The sequence below is a fragment of the Passer montanus genome, unplaced genomic scaffold, assembly GCF_014805655.1.
Source record: "Passer montanus isolate IOZ18808 unplaced genomic scaffold, ASM1480565v1 scaffold16, whole genome shotgun sequence".
Taxonomy (NCBI): domain Eukaryota; kingdom Metazoa; phylum Chordata; class Aves; order Passeriformes; family Passeridae; genus Passer; species Passer montanus.
The window spans coordinates 5,639,078-5,660,345 of record NW_024363160.1 but is presented as its reverse complement, the minus strand read 5'-3'; the positions used below and the strand labels follow the sequence as shown (position 1 = coordinate 5,660,345).

At 37.1% G+C, this 21,268-nt stretch overlaps 1 protein-coding gene across 1 annotated transcript in view; it reads left to right on the top strand.

The window, feature by feature from the left end:
* CUNH8orf34 (chromosome unknown C8orf34 homolog) overlaps positions 1-20,067 on the top strand; it is a 149,362-nt gene extending 129,295 nt beyond the window's left edge. Inside the window, exons 12-14 of the mRNA XM_039702828.1 lie at positions 4,569-5,047; positions 10,367-10,460; positions 19,042-20,067. Of these exons, the coding sequence (XP_039558762.1) occupies positions 4,569-5,047; positions 10,367-10,460; positions 19,042-19,049 (581 nt within the window). The 3' untranslated portion in view covers positions 19,050-20,067. The remainder of the gene's footprint in view (positions 1-4,568; positions 5,048-10,366; positions 10,461-19,041) is intronic.
* The last annotated feature ends 1,201 nt before the right edge of the window (positions 20,068-21,268 follow it).

The following is a 21,268-nucleotide window of genomic DNA, read 5'->3' as shown; positions in this document are numbered from 1 at the left end:
GAAAGCTTCATAGATTGATTCTATGAAAAGTAATGCTTCGTTGGAACATAAAGACTGTATATGTAAAATGAAGGTGGAAATGAAATTTATCTGATCATTCTTCTAAATTATTTGGAGAGTGAGGCAGAGAACACTTTTGGTGTGATATTTTAAAATACTTTGGATATTTATCTTGCTAATAACAATGGTGAGAAAGCTGTATCCTCTTTAGAAAGGGGATGTTGCAGCTGAGGTCCAGGCAGATGACAAAGCTATGAGCACAGTGAGAGAAGCTTTTTAGGAATATCTTTTGGTCATAATGGAGCAAGAACTAAAAATTATGATAGATGCAAATGAAGCCTTTTTAGGTGGGTTTTGTGTCAGACAGTAGAGATGCTGTAATTACGTTTTTTTGATAGGTTCATAAAGCTTGCAGGTGTTAGAGCTGCAGCCACTGCCAAACTAGATTGAAAAATCCATGAGCCCTCTCTCTAAACTGAAACACCCTCTCTAAACTGGAACATCTAGTGGGAATCAGGAGAGCAGCAAACCAATATGTGGCTTCTGTAGCACAGCAGGGACCTGTGTACCCCAAGGGCCCCGCTACTGAGGTACCACTTGTTTTCCCTTATGTTGTTACTTGGGAGGAGTCTGGTGAAGATCTCCCTACTTTGATTTATGTCCTAGCTGGTCTCACTTCTGTGGTCATACATGCTGTTCTTCCATGTATTATGCTATGAAAAATGCAGTCCTTTGGCAAAACTGACAGTAATAACTACAGTATTCAATAGAATACGGAATTTTAAATACTTAATCGACTGTAAAGTAACTAGGTACCTTCACTTAATCTCTGAGATTCCTTCTGCAGCTGTGTGACCCACAAGATTTTCTCTCTCACATCAGCACTGTTCCTGTCATTTGACTTCAGGCCTGAAATTTCAGTAAAGCTGTTGTGACATGAGGTTCAGCCATTCTACTAATCAGTAATTTTTGTCTGACTGAGAACTTCACATGAAAACAGCCCAATTATTAGAGTATTGTATTCGCAATAATTCATGCCCTATTATAACACCAGTGCTGCTTGAGACAATTACTCCCCTCAAAGACAAGAATAACGTAATTTCTGTGAATAATCAGTTCAGAGTACCTCAGATAATAATGCTGTGGTTTTGCTTAGCCTCATTTATCTTATACATTTGCAAAAGTTCAAGTAAGTCTGTGATATCAGCAAGTCTCTTGTTTCAGTTCTCTTAGCAAGCGCAATGGAACCTATTAATTCCACGAAAAGGCTGCCATTCCAGGCAGTAATTTAGATGCCTGAGCTATGACTTGGATTACCTGTGTAATGATGAAATATGGCCCCCTGTCCCACATGCACCTTCTTAAGGGGCCTGGCCTTCCCTTATGGACTATGTGCTGGATAAAAATCACTCCTAACGTAAGGCATAATTTGGTGCCTGTGCCTAAATTAGGAGCTAGCACCAATTGCCAGCAACTGCCTCAGTACTTGATATTTGAAAGCAGCAGTTTTACAAAATCAGACACTGGAGCAAGTTTCCTTCTCTACATATGGCTTATATATTTTTTTTGTCTAAAATCCAGGCTCTTATGTTATTATGGCTGCTTTATATCACAAGCAAATGGAGATTATTTTTTTTCTTGGTAGTTTATTCCAGTATCTTGCCAATTTGGTATGTTGCACTGATTTTGTGGTCTTCATATACTTCTGGAAAATATTTTATCACAAGAAGCACTGTTAAAAAAATAAACAGTTTATAAGTGCATATGAATCATATCCTTATTCTGGGTATTTTTTTTATTTGAAAGCAAAATACCTTTGTATTGCTCTGTTGCATTTTTTCCTTTAAATGACAACAACAAGGATTTTTAAAAATCCTAAGTCATACTTCAATTGTATTATTTAATATGGATCAGATAATACTGCAAAGCTGGGAATGTGTGACTTTTTCTTTCTGGCTGAAAAGCTTACATTAAAGCAAAATCAAACAGAAAATGTGTAAATAAAATGGAATAATTATGCTATGGAAACATGTTAATTATGTGTAGAGAAATTATTATAATTGGTTTATCTGCAGGCTTGATTGCTCTATGAAATTAAGGAAACATGAGCCAGCATATAATATTTATTTAACTCCATTAAATTATTCAATATTCATGCTATTTCTTAGCATAGTGAATTCACTACAGGCAAGTTGGACATCTGTAATTTTGCAAAGAAATAGATTAAGCTGGTTCTTTACAAGACCATAGTCTTCATTTTGTTTAAATCAGTAGGCCATAGTATCATTTATTGGCCCCTGATTTTTTTGTCAGGCATTTTACACATTCTACACCAAAAGAGGAGCAGGGAGCAGGTTAAGGGAGTTGCTTCTTCCCCCTCTAAGATCAGCTCAGTTGGTCAGAGCCTGGTGTTAATAATACTAGGGTCGTGGGTTTGATCCTCATATGGGCCAAACTGAAGAGTTTGACTTGATGATCCTTGTAGTTCCCTTCCAATTCAGAAGATTCTGTGATTCACTACTCCACACTTATGAGACCCCACCTGAGTGCTGCATTCAGCTCTTGAGGCCCCCAAGGTAAAGAGGATGTGGATGTTGAGCGGGTCCAGAGGAGGCCACCAAGATGCTCAGAGGGCTGGAGCATCTCTCACAGCCTGAGAGCCTTGGGGTTGGCCTGGAGAAGTGAAGGCTACAGGGACAGCTAATTGTGACCTTCCACTGCCTAAAGGGGCCTACAACAGAGCTGGAGAGACACTTTTTATACAGGTATGTAGTGATAGGACAAGGAATAAAGGCTTTAAACTAAAAAAATGAGAGATTTAGATTAGATGTTGAGAAGAAATTCTTGAGTGTGTGGGTGGTGAGGCACTGGAACAGGTTGCCCAGAGAAGCTGTGGATGCCTTGTACCTCACAGTGCTCAAGGCCAGGTGGGATGGAGCTCTGAGCAACATGATTTAGTGGAAGGCATTCCTTCCCATAACCAGGGGGTTGGGAACCAGGTGACCTTTAAGGTTTCTTCCAGCCCAAACCACTCTCTGATTCTGTGAAGTTCCAAAGTGTAGGCATATTGGAAGAGTAGTTGTAATAATTTTGAAAGATATAATAATTTCAAAATAGAAATAATTAATTTTAAGGGGTCAATTAGACATATTTGTAACTGTGTGCTAGAAATATTGATTTTGTTTTGAAATTTGCTAACAGTAAAATATTTAATATTAAAAAAATTGAAAGACACTTTTATCTGAGGCTTTCGCAACTATTTCAGTTTTACTAGCTTTTCAAGTAATAGCTTTTCAATTGTGTGCAATATTAGAGAAGTAACACTAAATTGGTATGGCTTATTTTCCTTTTCTCAAGATCTTATAAAATATGTTGATGTTCAAGGCAGCACGTCTTTAATTATTTAACATAGAACATTCCTTTATACCTACTGGTAAACACAAGTGAAAAAAAATCTCATTTTCCAATATGCAGTTTAGAATCTGTTTCTTTAAGGACATTTAGAACCTGAAATAATTTTTATAAAAATTTAAAAAAAATTTACATGCTTGTTTTAGACAAGTTGGCTTAATGGGTGTTTAAATCAGTAGAGCCTTGCTACTTTACAGCTTGTAGAACTGTGACTTGTTAATGGGAAATAGCATTGCTATTTTGAAGATAATCAGCTGTCTCTGTGGAAATTAAGTACAGTAGAGTACATGAAAATGAAAATTCACAACAGTAGTGTAAGATAAACTTGATTAAACTGTTTCTTAAGCTCTACATTTGTACTTGCAAGGATTTTCAATATATTATCAATGCTAACCTACATTCCAGCTACCCTCACCTGACTTTGATTTAATTCATTGGAAGCATTAATATGATTTAAATTATTTCAGAAGACACTTTTCGTTCATTGTCCTTAACCTGTTGTGGTTTTAAAAGAGATCTTATTTCTTATGGCTGTGTGCAAGGCAGGGATTGGACCATGCAATGGCTGTCACCTTTTCTCCTTGGACTCTGGATATTGGTGATGACCTGCTGTGGCACAGATGGCAGGCCAGAGCACAAGGTTCAGGTTCAAACAGGATCACAAATCCAGACATGCCAGAGTTCAAGAGTTACTTCCCTCGGAGTTTTGGTTGGGCAGTAGACAGCAGGGCCAGAAGCAAAAGTTTTTCTTTGAGCCAGTTTTGGATTGCAGCTGAGAATGGCAGGTTTGCATCACTGCTCTATCTTGGTTTGCTAATCTTGATTTTGCAGTAACTGTGCAAAAGCCATGGAGACATAATTTTGATGAAACAAGAGGAATTTTTATAGGCTGTGTTGACACTCAATGTAGAGGTAATATTTCATTGCTGCAGGATAGCTGTGTTTGCAGTGAATCAAATGTAAATAAACTTTAAGGATATGCTTGCCAAACATTTGCACTGTTAATTTTGATGCCTTTCATTTTAAGCATGAATAGATTTTCTCTGCACAGCTTCAGGTTTTCACTTACACTGGAGAAAATCATTGAGAGTTTTAAAGCAGAGAGAAACAGACAGTGAGTTTCTTTCTTTTCCATTTGTTCATGTGTGTGTGCGCAGACATTGAGAAGGACCTCGCACTGTGGGAAGAAGCAAGGCTCTCAAGAAGCCCTGGTGTCCAGCATCCCAGTGTAGTTACACCTGACCATCAAGGCAATCTTCAAGCTGCACAGGGCCCAACCCCAAGGTCTCAGGTGCCAGCTCCAACAGGGAAGAACGTTCAGCTCCAAGGAAGCAAATCACCACCGCTGCCCACTAACAGCAGAACACAGGTCTCCAGTGTCACAAACAGCAGTGCACAAACCAAGAGGCCATCAGCTCCAGGGAGCAGACCTATGACCCCAAATAGCTTGTTGTCACGGCCTCTTACCCCTAGCAACCAAGGAAATAGGGAAAGCATTATTAGCATGCAAAGAAGCAGATCTTTGTCATCTAAGAGCCAAATGGGGAGGACCCTCAGTGCTGCTTCAGGGCTTTCTGTGCAAGTGAGTGGAGATGTTGTTGGAACTGTCACTACTCAGAGAAACAGTTTATCAGAAGTAAGATTTTCAATTTAATGTTTTTGCTATGTTTAATAATGCCAAGACTTGATTGCATTTTATGTTCAAGTAACATCAGTATACCTAATGTAACCTACTGTGCTGAAAAGAACTTGAAATATAATGATGAGAAAATTAGCAAGGAAATACTGCTCAGCTTTGAGAGGTACTCATTAGAGAATGTCAGTATTATTACAGGAATCATACTGAAACACTTGTGTCCCCCAAATTTACCATGAGCTCAGTAGGGCTTTGCCTGTACAATGCATAGCAGTTTTATTAGCATTACAGTTTCTAACAGGTGCATATCTCTGGAATATTAAACAAAACTTTATCTAATCTTTATGTTCCATGGTATTTTTTTTTCCTGCTGCACTGGCAGTGCATGATATTTTCTTGATCTACTTTTTATTTCATATTTTTGGGCAATTGGAATGATTAGTTAGGCATGACTGAAAGGACAGGATTTTCCAAAGCACCAAACTGAATTGCAAGAGAAAATGTCCAACATTGTTGAATCACTGTCTAATACTATATGAATGGTAACTAGGCTAAATTTACAGCATAAAAATTTCTCGTCACATATTATTGCCTTTTACAAAACTAGTCTTTGTTTTAAACAAAACAAAAGAAAAAGTTAAAGTACCTTGTAAATTCTGAGTAGGATTCTCCTCTGCTAACCTTAGCTGCCTTAAAGATAACTTCAGTGTGTGGGCAGTGGAAATAAAAGCACCTCTGAAAGAAAACCCCTGCTGTCTATCTCTATATATGCCTTACAAAGGTGAGTCTTTTCTCAGGATATGTCAGTCCTTCTATACTGACTTGAGAAGGAACTTTGTGTCTAGACTGCTGATTTTTTACTGGTGGAATATGTTGGTTCCCACCATTATTACCAATCTCTTTGTAATCCATTTGTCAAAGCCTGGAGACCTTTTTTCCAAGACTGAAAATAATATCATACCTTTAGATTGTTTCTAAACTAGAGGAGTATCATCTGTTTTAATAGTCTGTTGGGTGTGACACTTGACACAATTGTTGTCCATCTCAGGACTTCTAAAGGAAATTTTAAATGTTGTTTATGATAGTGTTTCTTAGGGTTGCTTTTAGAAAAATTAGAGATTAAATACTTAGTATGAACCTTAAATTAATTATATGACATCCATTTGTTGTAAAGGAAAGGAAATGAGGCACAGATTACTCTAGAATTTGGGAAAGAAATCTTACTTAAATTTGGTGGTGAAATAAATACTCATTATTTTGGTGTTTGAATGGCAGTGCACTAATCCCATCACCTGAGCTCTTTCTTCACTTAGAATTGAATATCCAGATTAAAGACATGAGGACTGAAGGTGACTACAGTTCTCCTGAAAGTGTCTTAATTGCCAGTTGATATATTTTCAAACCATGTTTCCCATTAAAAAAAGAAGTAATTTTAACACTTTTTTTTTTACAAAAAAAAATCACTTTGTGTCCTCTTTTGAAGCATGGGATGAGTTTGTGTGTTAGAATTTTCTCTCATACCAGAAAATGAGAATTGAAATTAGTTTTTAACTGTAACATGTTCAGAAGAAATGAAGGGTTTTATTGTCTCCAACTAAATTCTTCACCCCTCTTTTTCTTCTTTTTTAGGCAGTCTTGTTCTTAACTGAAACGCAGTCATGTGATGCCAAGTAAAATTATTGTATATACTCCTGAAACTATCTGTATGTAATGCGTGAGAGATATCCAGTCTGCCCATCACTTTTGATCTTTCCTGTAAAAAGGCAGACAATTAAAAATGCTTTCTTCTAGAGCCTTTCTGTAGTTATGGTAATAATAAGCAAGAGTCCCATTTAATTTGCTGTGTCTTGTTACTTCTGTTTGCTGATAGCTCTCACAGTAATTGTCCTGTTATACTTTTAATACATGTATATATTTGTCTCAAGAATTTTAGGAAGTGAGCAATATTATTATGCTATTTTCCAGTTAGAATAGCATGTCCAGATTCAGCCAGCAATCCACTGTAAAGCTGATGTTGAACCTCAGCATTTCTATGCAGGACCTTATCCTCTGTTAAAATCCCTTCTAGAAGTGACAAATTCTTTTCTTTCTCTTTGCTCACTGGGTACAATAGTACCTTGGCTGCTAGTGACCCAACTCAGACCCTATTTATCCTTTCTGACATGCACAAGTGACCTTTGACATAATGGAAACTCAGCTTGGGACTAGCTCTGCTTCCAAAAGGAAAGCTGCTGGTATGACACATTCATACTGAAGACTTTCCTCTTCCAGGTTGTGAAGGCTCGTGGATATCAGAAAGTAGCTGATGGAGATTGACCAATCTGCCACTCCCAGCCTCATTTTTGAAGTGTTATAGTAGAAGCTTGCAAGCTTTCTTTTGCCCACTTAAGCTCCTGGTCACTTAAGAGAAGTGGATTTAGACAGAACATACCCAGGAAATACATCTGTTCTGTGACATTTTTTGCCATGTTAGACATTTGCTCCCATTTGTGGCCATATGATTTCATTTTCTTGTGTTGCAGCTTGTCTCTGACCATGGAAGTATATTTTAAAAAGGCAGAGGTGGTTTGGGGGTAGGAGAATAAGAGTCCTGCCTGTCTTTGTACTATTACAGATCACAAACATATAAAACTGAAGGCTGATACTGTAATTTATTTTGCAACTTTCATTGTAGGTTTTGCATCCTCTTCCTGTATAAAACCAGTACAATAAAAGAGGGGAACTTGCCCTTATTCTTATTAGCCTTATGATCTCAACTGGGAATTTCTGCTGGATGTAAATACACTATGGTTATATTGCCAATCCTGTAGAAGATACTATGATAAGATCTTTGCAAATAACTCTGCTTCCTTATTTTTAGGTGATGTTAATGGAATTAATCAGTAGAATGTTGATATATATATTTGATGAGAATAAGTCAGTTGAAAAGAATGTTACTGCTGGGTGCCAGGAGCATGTTTTACCCTAAGGAGCTTGATTTACTTATTTATTTACTTGCTTATTTGTTGGGTATTTTAACATATCTCTCAATGCCTTATATATGCTTCCTAGATTGTAATGTGTTTCAAACTAACATAACAAGTCTAAATAGAAAAATGTTACTAATAAATACAATTCAAAGTTCTTAAGCTTTAGTAAAGTTTATGCTGCAGCATGGGTGGTTCAATCTTGTTGTAGCACAAATCTTAAATAATTTGGCAAGTACTTAACATATCAGCTGTTAAGAATGTTTTGGGGTTTTTTAATGCTCCAGACTTATAATGATCTGAGATTTTGTGGACAAGTTTCTGCCTCCTGGCACACATAATATTACTAAGTTCTAACAGGTGTGTTTTATTATCAGCTCTGTTCAAGGCTGAATTGAATTATAGCAAAGAAATGCTACCTAGAGAAATAGTTTTATTATCTCTGTAAAGGTAATAAATCAGGGTTCCAAATCCTTTGGCAGAGATACTTTTATGCATGTTCCTAATCCTTTGGTGTTCTGTATAAATTGGCAAAGGAATGTTGAACCCTGCTTATCTCTTTAGGATGGATTCCATTAAAGTGACACAATTCTGTGATACTTGTCAATAGTTGTTGAGATGAAAATACTACTGACTCCGTTGTTTGCCATATCATTTTCTGAATACATGAAATTTTGCAATCATGTCTTTTATTCAGATAATTTTAAGTGGCATTCAGCAATCCTTATTAGTCTGTCATAGCTGAGAGCAGGAAACTTCATCTTATTTGAATATAGCCTTGATTACCAAAATTTTTACTCCAATTTACTGGAGTATAGAGTATAACAAAAATTTTTACTCCTATTTACTGGAGTATAGAGCATAACTTGTGATGGGGACTCTTTTTTGGTCAGATACTCTCATTCTGTTCCACTGCCTGGCTCAGGTCTTTGCTCTGTGTTTTTGGAAGATTAAAAAGTGTGTGGATCAGTGTGAGAGTCACACATGCCTACTGGAAGAATCCTGTTCCTTGAACCAAAACATATTCAGTGTTGTACACAGCAACCTTCTCCAGTACAGCACATTGGAAATGGCAATGCATGAGTGAGGCCTGGAGCTCCTGCCTGAGTTTACTGCTGGCCCGTGGCAGCAGTCTTTGTGGAATTTTTAACACATTACTGACAATTAATTATTTTACTCCCAGTGAGTTACATCTTGATTGAGCAGCCTTCAGTCTCCCAAAACTGATTTAAACAAGCCTGGATTCTGTATTTAAATCAGATAGCCTAAGAATGAACTTTATGTTGTAATACAATTTAACTTTAAATATGTAGATTCTCATTTCAGCTGATGTAACACAAAGCAGGTTTATTACCCCCCCCCCTTTTTTTTCAAGAACTTATAAAAATTTGGCCAGTAATTTTATGATATCTGGCCAAGGTTAAAGTTTTATTTTAGAGACTAAACTTGCATGTTTGAACTGCCTTTGAAAATAAAACTCTGCATTCCAGTCTCATCTCTCCCAGTGAATATCACAAAGGAATGTGTCAAAGTATTTTATATGTCTGTGTGTATACCTGTTCACATACATATGTGTTTCTCTGCATGGAAAAATATTTTTGTACACATACCTATATACATTATATTAAAAAGTAGGCCATTTTAAAACATTTTCAAAATAATATATTCAGCTGCATATGGATTTTTAAACCTGTAAAACATTGATATTTTGATGTTTTAATGGTATCTTGGAGACAAAAGTTTTCATAACATTTTTCCTTCCTAAGCCTTCTCCTTATGGTACAAAACTGTAGGTTCTAAATTGGGTTTCAGGTTCTTGTAGTTATTAGACTAGAAACAGTGAAAATTTTGACAGATCAAAGCCTCACTTAAGCAAGTTGCATTTGAAATGTCTGTGCAGTCCAAAAACCGCAGGGTCAGATATAATATCTGCAATTTTGTCTTGTCACTGCTTTTCCAAGATGAGTATGTATGTGTCTTACATGTCTGTATTTATAGTGGAGACATTGCTAAATAGATCCCTTCACTTTGGTGGGTTTGCGTTTGATTTTTTTTGTTGTTTATTTGCTTTTTGTTTTGGGCATTTTTGGGCTATTTTTTGTTTTGAAGTGGTTTTTTTTGTGGTTGGTTTGTTTGTTTGTTTTGTGTTTTTGTTTTACTTAATAGATTAAAAAAATTTCCAAGGAGCCTGCACATCCTCTACATTTTGGTTTTATCTCGCAGCAAGTTGGGGTTTTTTTTGTTTTTAGAGGCTTTCTCCTCTCTAGTTAATTGAGGCTAGTGTTTGCTGCAGTCTTCATATATACAGAACAATTGTCTGTCATTTTATCTAAAATAGATCTGTTTGTGGCAGGATGAATTCTTACAACAGCTTCAACTTGCTCATCAACCTTGGATATTGCCGAGTGACACAGAAAGTGAAGGAGTGGAAGCTGACCAAGACAAATGTAAGTATGTGTGTAAGGACCAGATAATATGTCAAAACCCCTCAACTTTACTTCTGTTTTCCATATCTTCAGATACTGTGGAGATGTCATGCCTGCTCTCAGGAGCTTTTCTCACAAGTACCAATTGCTTGTTTGTCTGAGGGCTGAACCTTATAGGATTGATCTGCAGGAGCTTTCCTGTAGTCACTGAACAATGACAAAATGATCACAGAGCACTGTTTACTTAAGCTAAGTGAAACAATTTGTCCTGATGTGTCAAAGTAGCTGTTCCAGAAAATAACAGGAACTTCAAATAGATAATCTGTTTCATAAATCTGTATTCACCATCAAAAAAAGGCAAAGTAAAAAACTTGAGGTCTGGAAAGCAGAGCCTCCCTCCTTAGGTCTGACACTCCATTTTCTCCATTTTGCTTACATTCTTTTTAATTCATCTATATTAATAAAAAAGTTCTTAATCATACCAGTATTCCTTAATATCCTACATTCTTTGAAGTATTGGTCTGATTGTGGAAGTGAGGGTCAGCAGGATCAGAGCCTAAATGGCAGAACAAGTAATAGGCTATAAATTGCAGTATTCCCAAAATTGTAGCAAATTCTCCCTGCCTACAAGGTAAATGATCTTACTGTTTCACATTATCTCTTTTAATTCACAGTAGTTTTGTGATCTTCAAGGGTGAATAGGAAAACTGCTTCCTAACATATTTTAGGTGATGCACTTGAAAAAGAACAGATTATTTAATCATCATGTTTAGAAAACTCAATACTGGTTTAAACATCAAGAGTTAATGTATGAAAAAGGCATTTTCTTTGCAGAAGGGAACAGTTGTGTAAGGGATTAAGAATTCATAAGAAACATCCCAGATAACAGAACTTTTTAAATTATGCCACTTCAAAAATCGGTTTTTACTTATACATCAGTTTCACAAATTCATACATAGCCCAGAGTTTGACTAAAATTTAAATTTACACAGTGAGATCCTAAAGAGCATGTGCCAGGTCTTTTTGAACACTATAAAATGTTATAGAGATTCTGTGCATCCAGCTGATTTTAGTCCAAGGCTGTAAGTCCAATTTGACTTGCACCAGAACATTTCAGTTACCTTTGAGGTGAAGCTCACTTTAGATGGCTCAAGAGAGACTCTGGGACCTGCCTTTTATGTGTATGCAATTTTTCCTCATTATTTTCTGTAATGAATTTACAGTCCCACAAAACATTGGTAGGACTGGCTGTGCACACACAGGCTGATGCTAATTGTGTGACCAGGGAGACTGATGCTCCAGGACATCTCAGATACACACCATACTTTTGTATAGCTGGTGTACTTGAATTGTGTGGGTGTGAGGACCCAAAATCCTGTCCTATAATATTCCGAGAATCCTGTTAGGTCATTGTCATTGCCCAGAAAACAAAGTGGTAAGTTAATTATTAAAAGCATGTTGTTAAGTTCGATGTCCAAATGCCTCTTCAACAGTGACAGACTTGAGCACTTGACCATCTCCCTCAGAAGCCTATTCAGTCTTCACCCTCTCAGTAAAGGAATGCTCCTGATGTCAGTCTGAATCTCTCCTGGCACAGCTTTGAGCCATTACCCTGTGTTCTGTCACTGAATACCAGGGAGAAGAGATCAGTGCCTCTCTCCCCACATGCCCTCCTCGGGAAGCTGTGAAGTCAATCCTCAGCTTCATTTTCTCCTAACTAGACAAGCCCAAAATCTTTAGTTGCCCCTCACGGGTCATTCCTTCCAGCCCTCTCACCAGCTTTGTTGCCCTTATCTGGACCCATCCAAGAACCTTCACATCCTTCTTAAATTGTGTTGCCCAGAACTGCACACAGTGCTCCAGGTGAGGCTGCACCAGTGCTCTACACAGTGGGATAATCACCTTTCCTGAGCAGCTGGTGATTCTGTATTTGATGCACCCCAGGATGGGTTTGTCCTGTTGGCTTCCAGGACACGCTGCTGATTCTTGCTGTGCCTGCTGCCAGCCAGCAGCTCCAGATCCATTTCTGCAGAGAGGCTCTCCAGCCACTGCTCTCCCAGTTTATACTTTTGTTTGACATTAGTCCATCCCAGCTGCAGAATCTGGTGTTTTGACTTGTTAAACTTCATGCCATCAATCACTGTCCAGTGTTCCAGTCTGTGTAGATCCCTCTGCAGAGCCTCTTGCCCCTCCAAAGAGTCAGCAGCACCTCCAAGTTTGGGATCATCAGCAAATGTGCTAATGGTGGATTCAGCTCCTGCCTGCAGGTCATTGGTAAATGTATTGACCAGAACTGGCCCTAGAATGGAACCCTGGACAACACCACTGGTGACCAGTGGCCCCTTTGAGCTCTGCCCTTCAGCCAGTTCTTCACCCAGCACAGCCTGCAGCCACTCATCCCACAGCTGAACAAGTTGTCCTGAAGGATGCTGTGAGGGACAGTATCAAAAGCAGTACTAAAAACCAGAAAAATCATGTCCACCACCTTTTCTTCATCCACTGTGTGGGTGACCTTATCACAGAGAGCTATCAAGTTATTAAACAGGACTTACCCTTTGTGAACCTGTGTTGACCTCTGCATAGTTAGCTGGTGCACCCTCTATCACTGTTTCTACTACTATAACTAAAGGGATGGAACAAAAATGTTTTATTAAAGTAATACTTCCTGTAACTGAAATCTAATAGTGAAAAATTTTATTAAAAGTAAGTAATGGTGGTAACATCCCTGTCTGAGTTTCTGTGCTAGTGACATTGTCAAGAAAGTGCAGAACTGTCACTGCTGACAAAGAGAAGCTGCCAATTCCTGGTTGTAAAATGGAGTCAGCAAGGAGCTTTGGCACACTTACTGATGCCACTGCTTGTAGGTAGACCAGCTGGCAAGATTACACATCATTTTTCACCCCAGAGTAGTAAATCTGTATGAGTATTTTTTGTGTGATTTAGTGTTGAGAAGGCCCAGGAGTCCATAATTTGTGAGTTTGAGCAGAAGAGCTGCAAAATTAATCTTTACAATAGCAACACCTGTTCTTTGACTCAGCCTTTGATAAATTACTTGTGGATAATATTTACCACATTCTTTGACTACTTTGAGATAATAGCAGCCAGGTGTAAAGCTAGTTTTTGGTAGTGAGAAAACAATGCAGAAAGAGAAACTGTGTGAGTCACCTTGAGTTTTTTAAAAGTAATATCATCTGGTTAGAGTTTTAGAAGAAAAAGGACGAATAAGAGGGGAACAGCTTCAAATGTATTCAGATGTAAGAGTTTAGAGAGGCTATTTTCAAAGTAAGTGATAACTGAACAGAACTGGGTTACTTTGGAATCTCAACATCTCTCAACAAACATAATTTGCAAAACAGATACAACAGCGCATATCTTGTCTTATGGAAATGGGATCTTGGTTCTCAGTTCTTGTAATCAGACTTTACGTTTTAAATTCTCCAGGCTCTCTGACAGCATTTTAAAAATTTATCCTTAGCAGCAAGTTTCAATGATAACTGAAAGTCAATAATTGTTAAACCTTCATACTAATTATGACAACATTTAAAATCAAATAGCTACTCACATAAAAGAGTTTAAATTATACTAGCTTAAAAGATTTGTTATGTTAAAGAAGGAAAGAAAACTATTTTTAAGAAGCTTTGTTGATTTTTTAGCATACCCTTTCCTTTTCCTCTTTGTGCACATAGTCAAATTTTTGGCCATAGGTCAGAGAAAGAGATAGTGTATAATTATTTGCTCTTGTAATGTACATTTTGTTATTAAAAATAGGAATTAAGACATGCATTTTAAGAGCTATTATAATTTAGAAACAAAATATCTTTTGCTTGCAAAATGTGTTCTTTGAAACTCTCTACACAATGAGAGATGAAAATTGTCAAGGCAGTATGATCCCAAATCAAGGACCTGTGGTGTTCTTTTAGAGTGACTAAAAATATCTCTAGACAGAACCTCATGTGTATTCTTCCTCTGTGATTCTGGAGACAGTTCCCCATTATTATCTACTGCTTGTGTGCTGATTCTCTGTGAAGAGTTTTCAGAGAATGCATAGAGATCATTCTTGGAAAAATGAGGGACCTGGAGAAAATATTTTCCACTTGCATAATCCTTCAGTTTGATGAAAGTTCTGTGAGCTGGCAAGAACAGATTTTCCTCTTTATGGGGTACTGATGCACAGAAACAGAAGAACTGCCATCAGAACATTTTTTTAGACAGCTTTTATGAGAAGAAATTCATCCTTTCAGGGGACTAACTAGAGTCTGCTTGAATTTTCCCTTGAGAACAAGCCTTACAAAGATGGAAGGTTGGAAATTTCTAAGTATCACTAGCTTCCAAGAACCTTGAAAAAACAAAGGGCTTTTGGTATAATTTGACCTGCCATCTGTAGTTTTGGCCAGGATTTGCTGCCCAAAACACTGTCTGCTTTCTTGGGTGCCGAACTCAAGAAATAACCGACACATCAGATTTCCCCAGGTCACACAGCCTTGGACATAAAGGGTCCCTACCTTCAGTCAGTCCACCTGGCAGATGTACATGACAGGCAAATGAAGTAGACTCTTGAAAAGCTTGCTACTTAGTCAATCCGTATTAAATATACCCACAGAACATTAAGGACGGGAAAGCACCCTTAAGGATCATCTGTGAAAAACATTCCTTTGTGCTAATCTGCATAAGGCATGCCAGTTTCTGTAGTCAATGGCACACAAAGTTGTGTATCTATTATCACTTCATTCCAGCTTGCCAAAAGGAGCACTAGATGCTCATTTATGGCTCAGTTGATCCAGGGCAAGTCTTGAGCTCTTGGCTTCTGACCTGTGGGAGGAAATCTAAAAGTTTTGCTACTCTTCATCTGCAAACCCTTTGCTAAGGTTGACAGTGAAAGGTCTACTGCTGAAAAATCAAATGGTAATTGGGAGGAAGTGGGATTTCTACTCCATTCATTCTTGCACTGGTCTTGAAACTCTGCAGTCAAAGACACTCTGCTGATTACTTCAACAGTTGTTGAAGAAAACCTTCATTTTCCTATTTGCACATGTCTGCGTAGGGAAAAACCCAAAAGAATGAAAGATTGGGTTTTTTGTAGACTTGAGAAATTCAGACTGTCTTCTAGTAAAGTTCCCATGCATACAGTATTTGCCCATGGGTAAAGTTCCTTGCACTGAGTAAATTCACATGCCAAAACAGTCAATTTATTCTAATTATGCAAATAGGTGTTCCTAAGATTTGGAAGATTGTTTGGCCAGAGTTAACAATAAGGAGGAGTCTACTGCTGGAATATGTTTTTGCTGGGAAAGTTTGCTTTTGCTAGGGCCAGGTGCTACTCAATATGAGTAAGAATGACAGAATCGGGACTAGAGGAGCAACTGTTGATTGCAAACTTTATGACATCTACGCAACCACATTCCATTTCTGTCATTCAAATTCAGCTGTTTGTACTCTGCTCTGATAGAACATAGCTGTATTGGAATGTCTCTTTCAGTGGGTTTGAGTTTAGGGCAAGGTTAGATGTCGTTTCTCTAGACAGTAAAGTGCTTATGAGGCATCACTCAAACATTAGTCAATTATATGTCTGGTTAGTAAGAACAGTTTTTTTCAGTGAACAATAAATTCACTATAAATACACACTTTTATTCCTTTTTTTTTTTCTTTTGTCTCACAAGTGAATCTGTCCCAAAAATGAACTTTTGGGAGACTTTTATCCCGATTAATGAACCTTCTGGAGATATTGGTGTTTTTCTTTCATTTACTATTTCAAGAAATTGCAGTAAAAATTTCGTATCTCCCCCTTCCATGTAATCTCTGCAAAGGGTGTCATAAAGCCTTTGTCTGCTTGGGATACGAGTTATTTTCTAAATTTCTCCAGTATGCACTTATGTATATTAAAGACAATATGTTATCTCTCATTCTGCCTGCCATTGGCTTGGCTGCATATTTAGCTTGAGTCAGTTCTATGTCCACTTCAGAAATAGGACACCACAAAGGATTGTGCTCCTGTAAACAGAATTTCTCCAGGCCTATTGGATGGTCTTGGTTGGATGTCTTGTGACACTTGTAGCTGAAGCTGCATCACTTCATATAACTGCTTTTTGAGTCTGAAAGTAGAAGAGAACCATTTTCTAGCATGGAAACCTGCCCAGTTGGATTTAATTCTTTATTGATGGTGAAACAAAAGTAGAGGTTGACATTATTTCTGCCAGAAGTCAGATGAATGTTGGACAGTGAGTGGTGAGTTCAAATGCAGTTATGGAAAGTTGAAGTTAGACTCAAGTTTCCTATTTTTTGAATGGATGTGCTTAAATCCAAAGCTGCTGTTATCTTCTTATATTATTAAGGCTTTAAGGCACATTGTTTTATTTATACTGACTAATATTTGGTTTCACTTTGGAAAAGTTCACATTGGACTAAATATTTAGTATGAGAAGGGAATTTTCCATTGCAGTGAGTAAAAAAAAAATTTCAAAACCTGTTTTAGTGCAGAAAGCTCTTTTCAGTAAAGCTTCCAAACCTACAGATATCTTTTTCTACAGTTTGCCTTATTATGCCAAACTTGGATTCCCAATGACATTTAATGTAATAAAAAATGACACTGTAATTTAAAAAATGGCCTAGAGAATTATCAGGACACACATTAGGTAAATTAAATGCTGTCTCAATGAGGAATCAAAAACTAGAGTTTCTAATGGGAAGATGTAGATGAATGGGGCTCATTAGGGTCTGATAGGTTTTGATAATGGGTGGGAAGGACAAGTTGAAGTTATTAAATGATATGAATCCCCTGGTATAATGGCCACATTCCAGTAAAATGCACTTTATTATAACCAGATGAAGTATATTTAAACCAAATGAAATATATCTGGCACCAGAGAAACATATCTGTCTCTGCTGCAGAATAATGAAGCTTTGTCCTGGAAAGCAGTGACCTAATGGATTTAGGATGGTCATAGAAGATCATCTCAGTGTGAGCTCTCAGCATAATGCTGTCACAAAGAAGAGTAGACCATTTTTTCAATGCCTTAGAAGTTAGATAGCAAAGTGATTATTCCACATAATATCAGTAAAAAAATCCTTAGGTTAGGTGTCTTTCTATTAAAACAGATTGGGATTACTCAGGGGATTTCAGATGATTAAAAATTACCAGGTTTGGGAAACCCTGTTAGGAATTTGCCTCACTCACATAGAGGCATTCAACCAGGAACTTCAGAGATAATGTGATATCTGTAGATAGATGTTTAAGTAAAAAAGATTTAACTCATCAAACTGTGACAAAGGAAATTAAATGCTCTGTCCTAGCAACCAGGAGCTCCAGGTGTTATAAGCAAAAATTAAGGGACACAGTGAACTCAAAGCCATTAACATGTGGTTAACTTCTTAACTTCTCCAGTTAAGACCAGTCCCTGGTTCTTCTGTGGGTAACAGTCACAAGAAGAATCTGCAAGTGAAACTGGCTTACACATATTTGCTTTTCTTTATCCCAGCATAAGACAAGTCCATTACTTATAGAACAATCTGTGATAGAGCTTAAATATCTGCTAAAAGGAGCACCTCCAAAACAGCTGAACATTAGGTATAAATGACAAAAAGCCCCCAACCATATAAAGGTAATAAAGGATAAGAACTGTTGCTAAGGTTCTCTAGGCTTTTTGTCTTGTGTTTTGTTTGTTTGGTTGGTTAATTTGTTTTTGTTCTTGCAGAGGTTTTCATGGTATGTGCCTTGCTTTGTTGATTATCAGTACAGAATCACATACAAAGTCCAGGCTTATCACCTGACAAAATGAAAATTGTTCCAACTGTGTTTAATTAATTAGCTGGAGAAAATGGAAAGAGTTTGTTCCTGCCAATTTTCTTAAATCTCCCAGAAAGGGCTTGTGTATTTAAATGTTCAAAAGGAGTGAAACTGCTGTGCCTGATTTCCTTCAGTGCTTAAAAATGGCAAGGTGGAGGCTTCTCAGGTAACACACAGACCTTTATGCATTCACCAGTACAATTAAATGAGGTTGTGGAGTTTATTTCCGGTTTATAACCTTGGTTCTTTAACTGGATCTATGTAATAGGTCCAGTTACAGCATTATATTTTTTACAAACAATGGAGAAGGCAAGTTGTGTTCCAGTCAGCAACATTTGCAAAACAGTCACTTGCAATATGCATCTGTAAATATTTTTAAAGGTTAAATTTCCATTTGCTTTGGGGAAGGTTTTCAACCTGAACACAAGCAGAAATTAAAACATCGCTATCTCAGCTTATCTGATTCATCACAGGTGCATATTATTTTCAATGGTTTTTGAAACACAGGCTATTTTTTGCAATCCATTACCACTATTGAAAAAGAAGTAGCAGAAAAAAAAGCCTCTCAAAAACACTGAATAATTGGAACAAATAGTATAACTAAGGACACCGTTGTTTGCTTCTGAATATTTTAGAAACAGAAAAAAAAGTTGAGATTCATGAACATACTGATCCACATTGCTTACTTAACTGTGAATTCAGCATAATAAAAAACTCTTACAAAATGAAAACACAGTGAAGGACTTATTTTCCCTTTTCTGCTATTTTTGTGTACATTACATTTGAGCCCTAATTTCTGTGTTTTTCTGTTTGATTTCACAGGTTTGTGAAATCAGTGGAATTATTGAAGAACAATTTAATAAAAACCAAAATTATGGTGATCAAAACTACACCTGAAAATTTGAATTAGTTTATACATAAAAAATTTAAATAAAGTTATTTTTCTAGTATCAGCAGCACATGAGTGAAACTGCTCTGATATGAGGATGCTGTAATGCACTGAATGAGAGTATTTACTGTGGTACAGTGGCCTTAGGAAAGAAGGGTAATTGTCACCTTTTAGTATAAATTTACTATAATATTTTTTTTAGTTTATACCCCTGTTGTTTTGGATTGACATTTGATAAACTAAATTCTGCCTGACCAAAACAAGCTTTGCCTAAAGATTTTAACTTGTCTAAGGTTATATTTTAACTTGTCTAAGGTTTTCTACTCCTTATATTTTTGTAATCTTTGCTGCTTTCTAGATAAATAAACATTAAAGTATTTGCTGCATCTGCCCATGTGTATGTCCCATTCAGGTCTCACAGAGAGCTGGCTGTTCACTCATAGTCACCTGCAGAGAGAGGTCAGACAGGGGAATGGGTGAAAGAGTGTGTGTGGGTAGCAGAAAGAGGTGCTGCTTGTGCTGCATAACTTTGTATTGAATTTATCTACTTTGATCTTTAAAACAAAATAAAGACTCTGTTAAAAAGGGGAACACAATAAGGAGTGGTGCATGCATGCAAAAATAAAGCACCTAAAAAGGAATTTCTTATATTATGATAAAGTTAGTTACCCATATGAATTACTGAGACAAACTTGCTGTTTAAAATATTCTATCTGGTGTGTGCTGTGTGCTTGGAATTTTAGAAGATGTGTCAGCACAGACTTCAAATGAAGGGATGTGGCAGTTGCGTTTACTGATTTCATTTACCTGTTAATTCTGTCAAGTGTGTTCTCAGTTTCCTTTGTCTTCAATTATGTATGCTCGGGTCCTGTATCTTAGACAGAATGATATAATGAAATTGCTTGCAACTATTAAAAAAATACAGTATTACAAAGCATCTATTTGTTTAAGAAATAAAAATGAGTTGTCTGTCATAAGTGTTTCATAGTGTGAACTTCTTTCTGCTGTCTCACAAATGCAGAGTGCTAAATACACAGAAACTGTATGGGCTGTGTTAGTCATGAGCAAGTTAAATGGAAGTTAACATTGTGGTGAACAAGTATTTGCTGTATGTGTCATCATAGTGTACAGTTCCTATGTGTAAAATGTTTGGCATACTGAAACTCCCTGGGGTAGTCCCTTTAAGTTCATTTCAGGAAGGTACTTTGTTAATTTGTCATCAGTAAAGAAAATCTGTAATGCTGAGTGCATTTGCAATATACTTGAGGACTAATTTCCATATAGGAGGGTATATTGTCATTGATTAGTCAGTTGTGCTCAGAAAAGCATTCTTGTGAAACTAATATCTCCTTTTACATGAGTTTTATTCTTCCTTGGTGGCCCTCATTTCACATTTTACCTTGACATTACTGAAAAATGTAAAAGAGGATTGCCTTTTCTTCTTTGAGTTGCTTCACTAAACATCTGCTAAGCTGCATGCTTTCTGCTTCATGTCATTACTGAGTGAAATTATGACTACATTTAATCCTTGGGAAAAATCTCATTGACTTCAGGAGAACCCAGACTGTTCACAACAAGTTGAGAAAGAAATTGGAATTTGGCAGCATCTTAATTCTAGAAGTTCTGGCATGTATGAGAACTTGACGATGGTTTTGGCCCAGTAGGGCAGAGATGTTTGGTCAGGGATGTGTCTGGTTTGAAATTTTGGTTACGGGTGAGGAAATACAAGACAGGCTTTGGTCAGAAAGGCAGAATATCAATCATGTGACTGGTATTCAGAGGAGAAAAAGGCTTTTCAATTTACAGATATAGTGAGTGCATAAAGAGCTGTTACAGTGATTAAGAATTCAGCACATGCTAATTGTTCACAAGTATCTCAAGGTGTGATAGGATGGCTTGGGTGGCCTCAGGTGCAAAAGCTGTGAGCTCCTGAGATATGGCTGTTCTTGGGACGGGCCGTATCAATGGTATTTTTCTGGGACACTTTCTAAGCTGAAGGGCAGAGGATAAAACCACAGAAAATATGACTTCGTTTTCACACTAAAACATACAGAAAATCTCATGTGGTTTTCTTTGTTGCTGTTTTAGTTTTCATGGTTTTGACGTGATCTCCTAATTTTTTAACACTCATGGTTAGCACTACTCCCTCTAAAGCATATG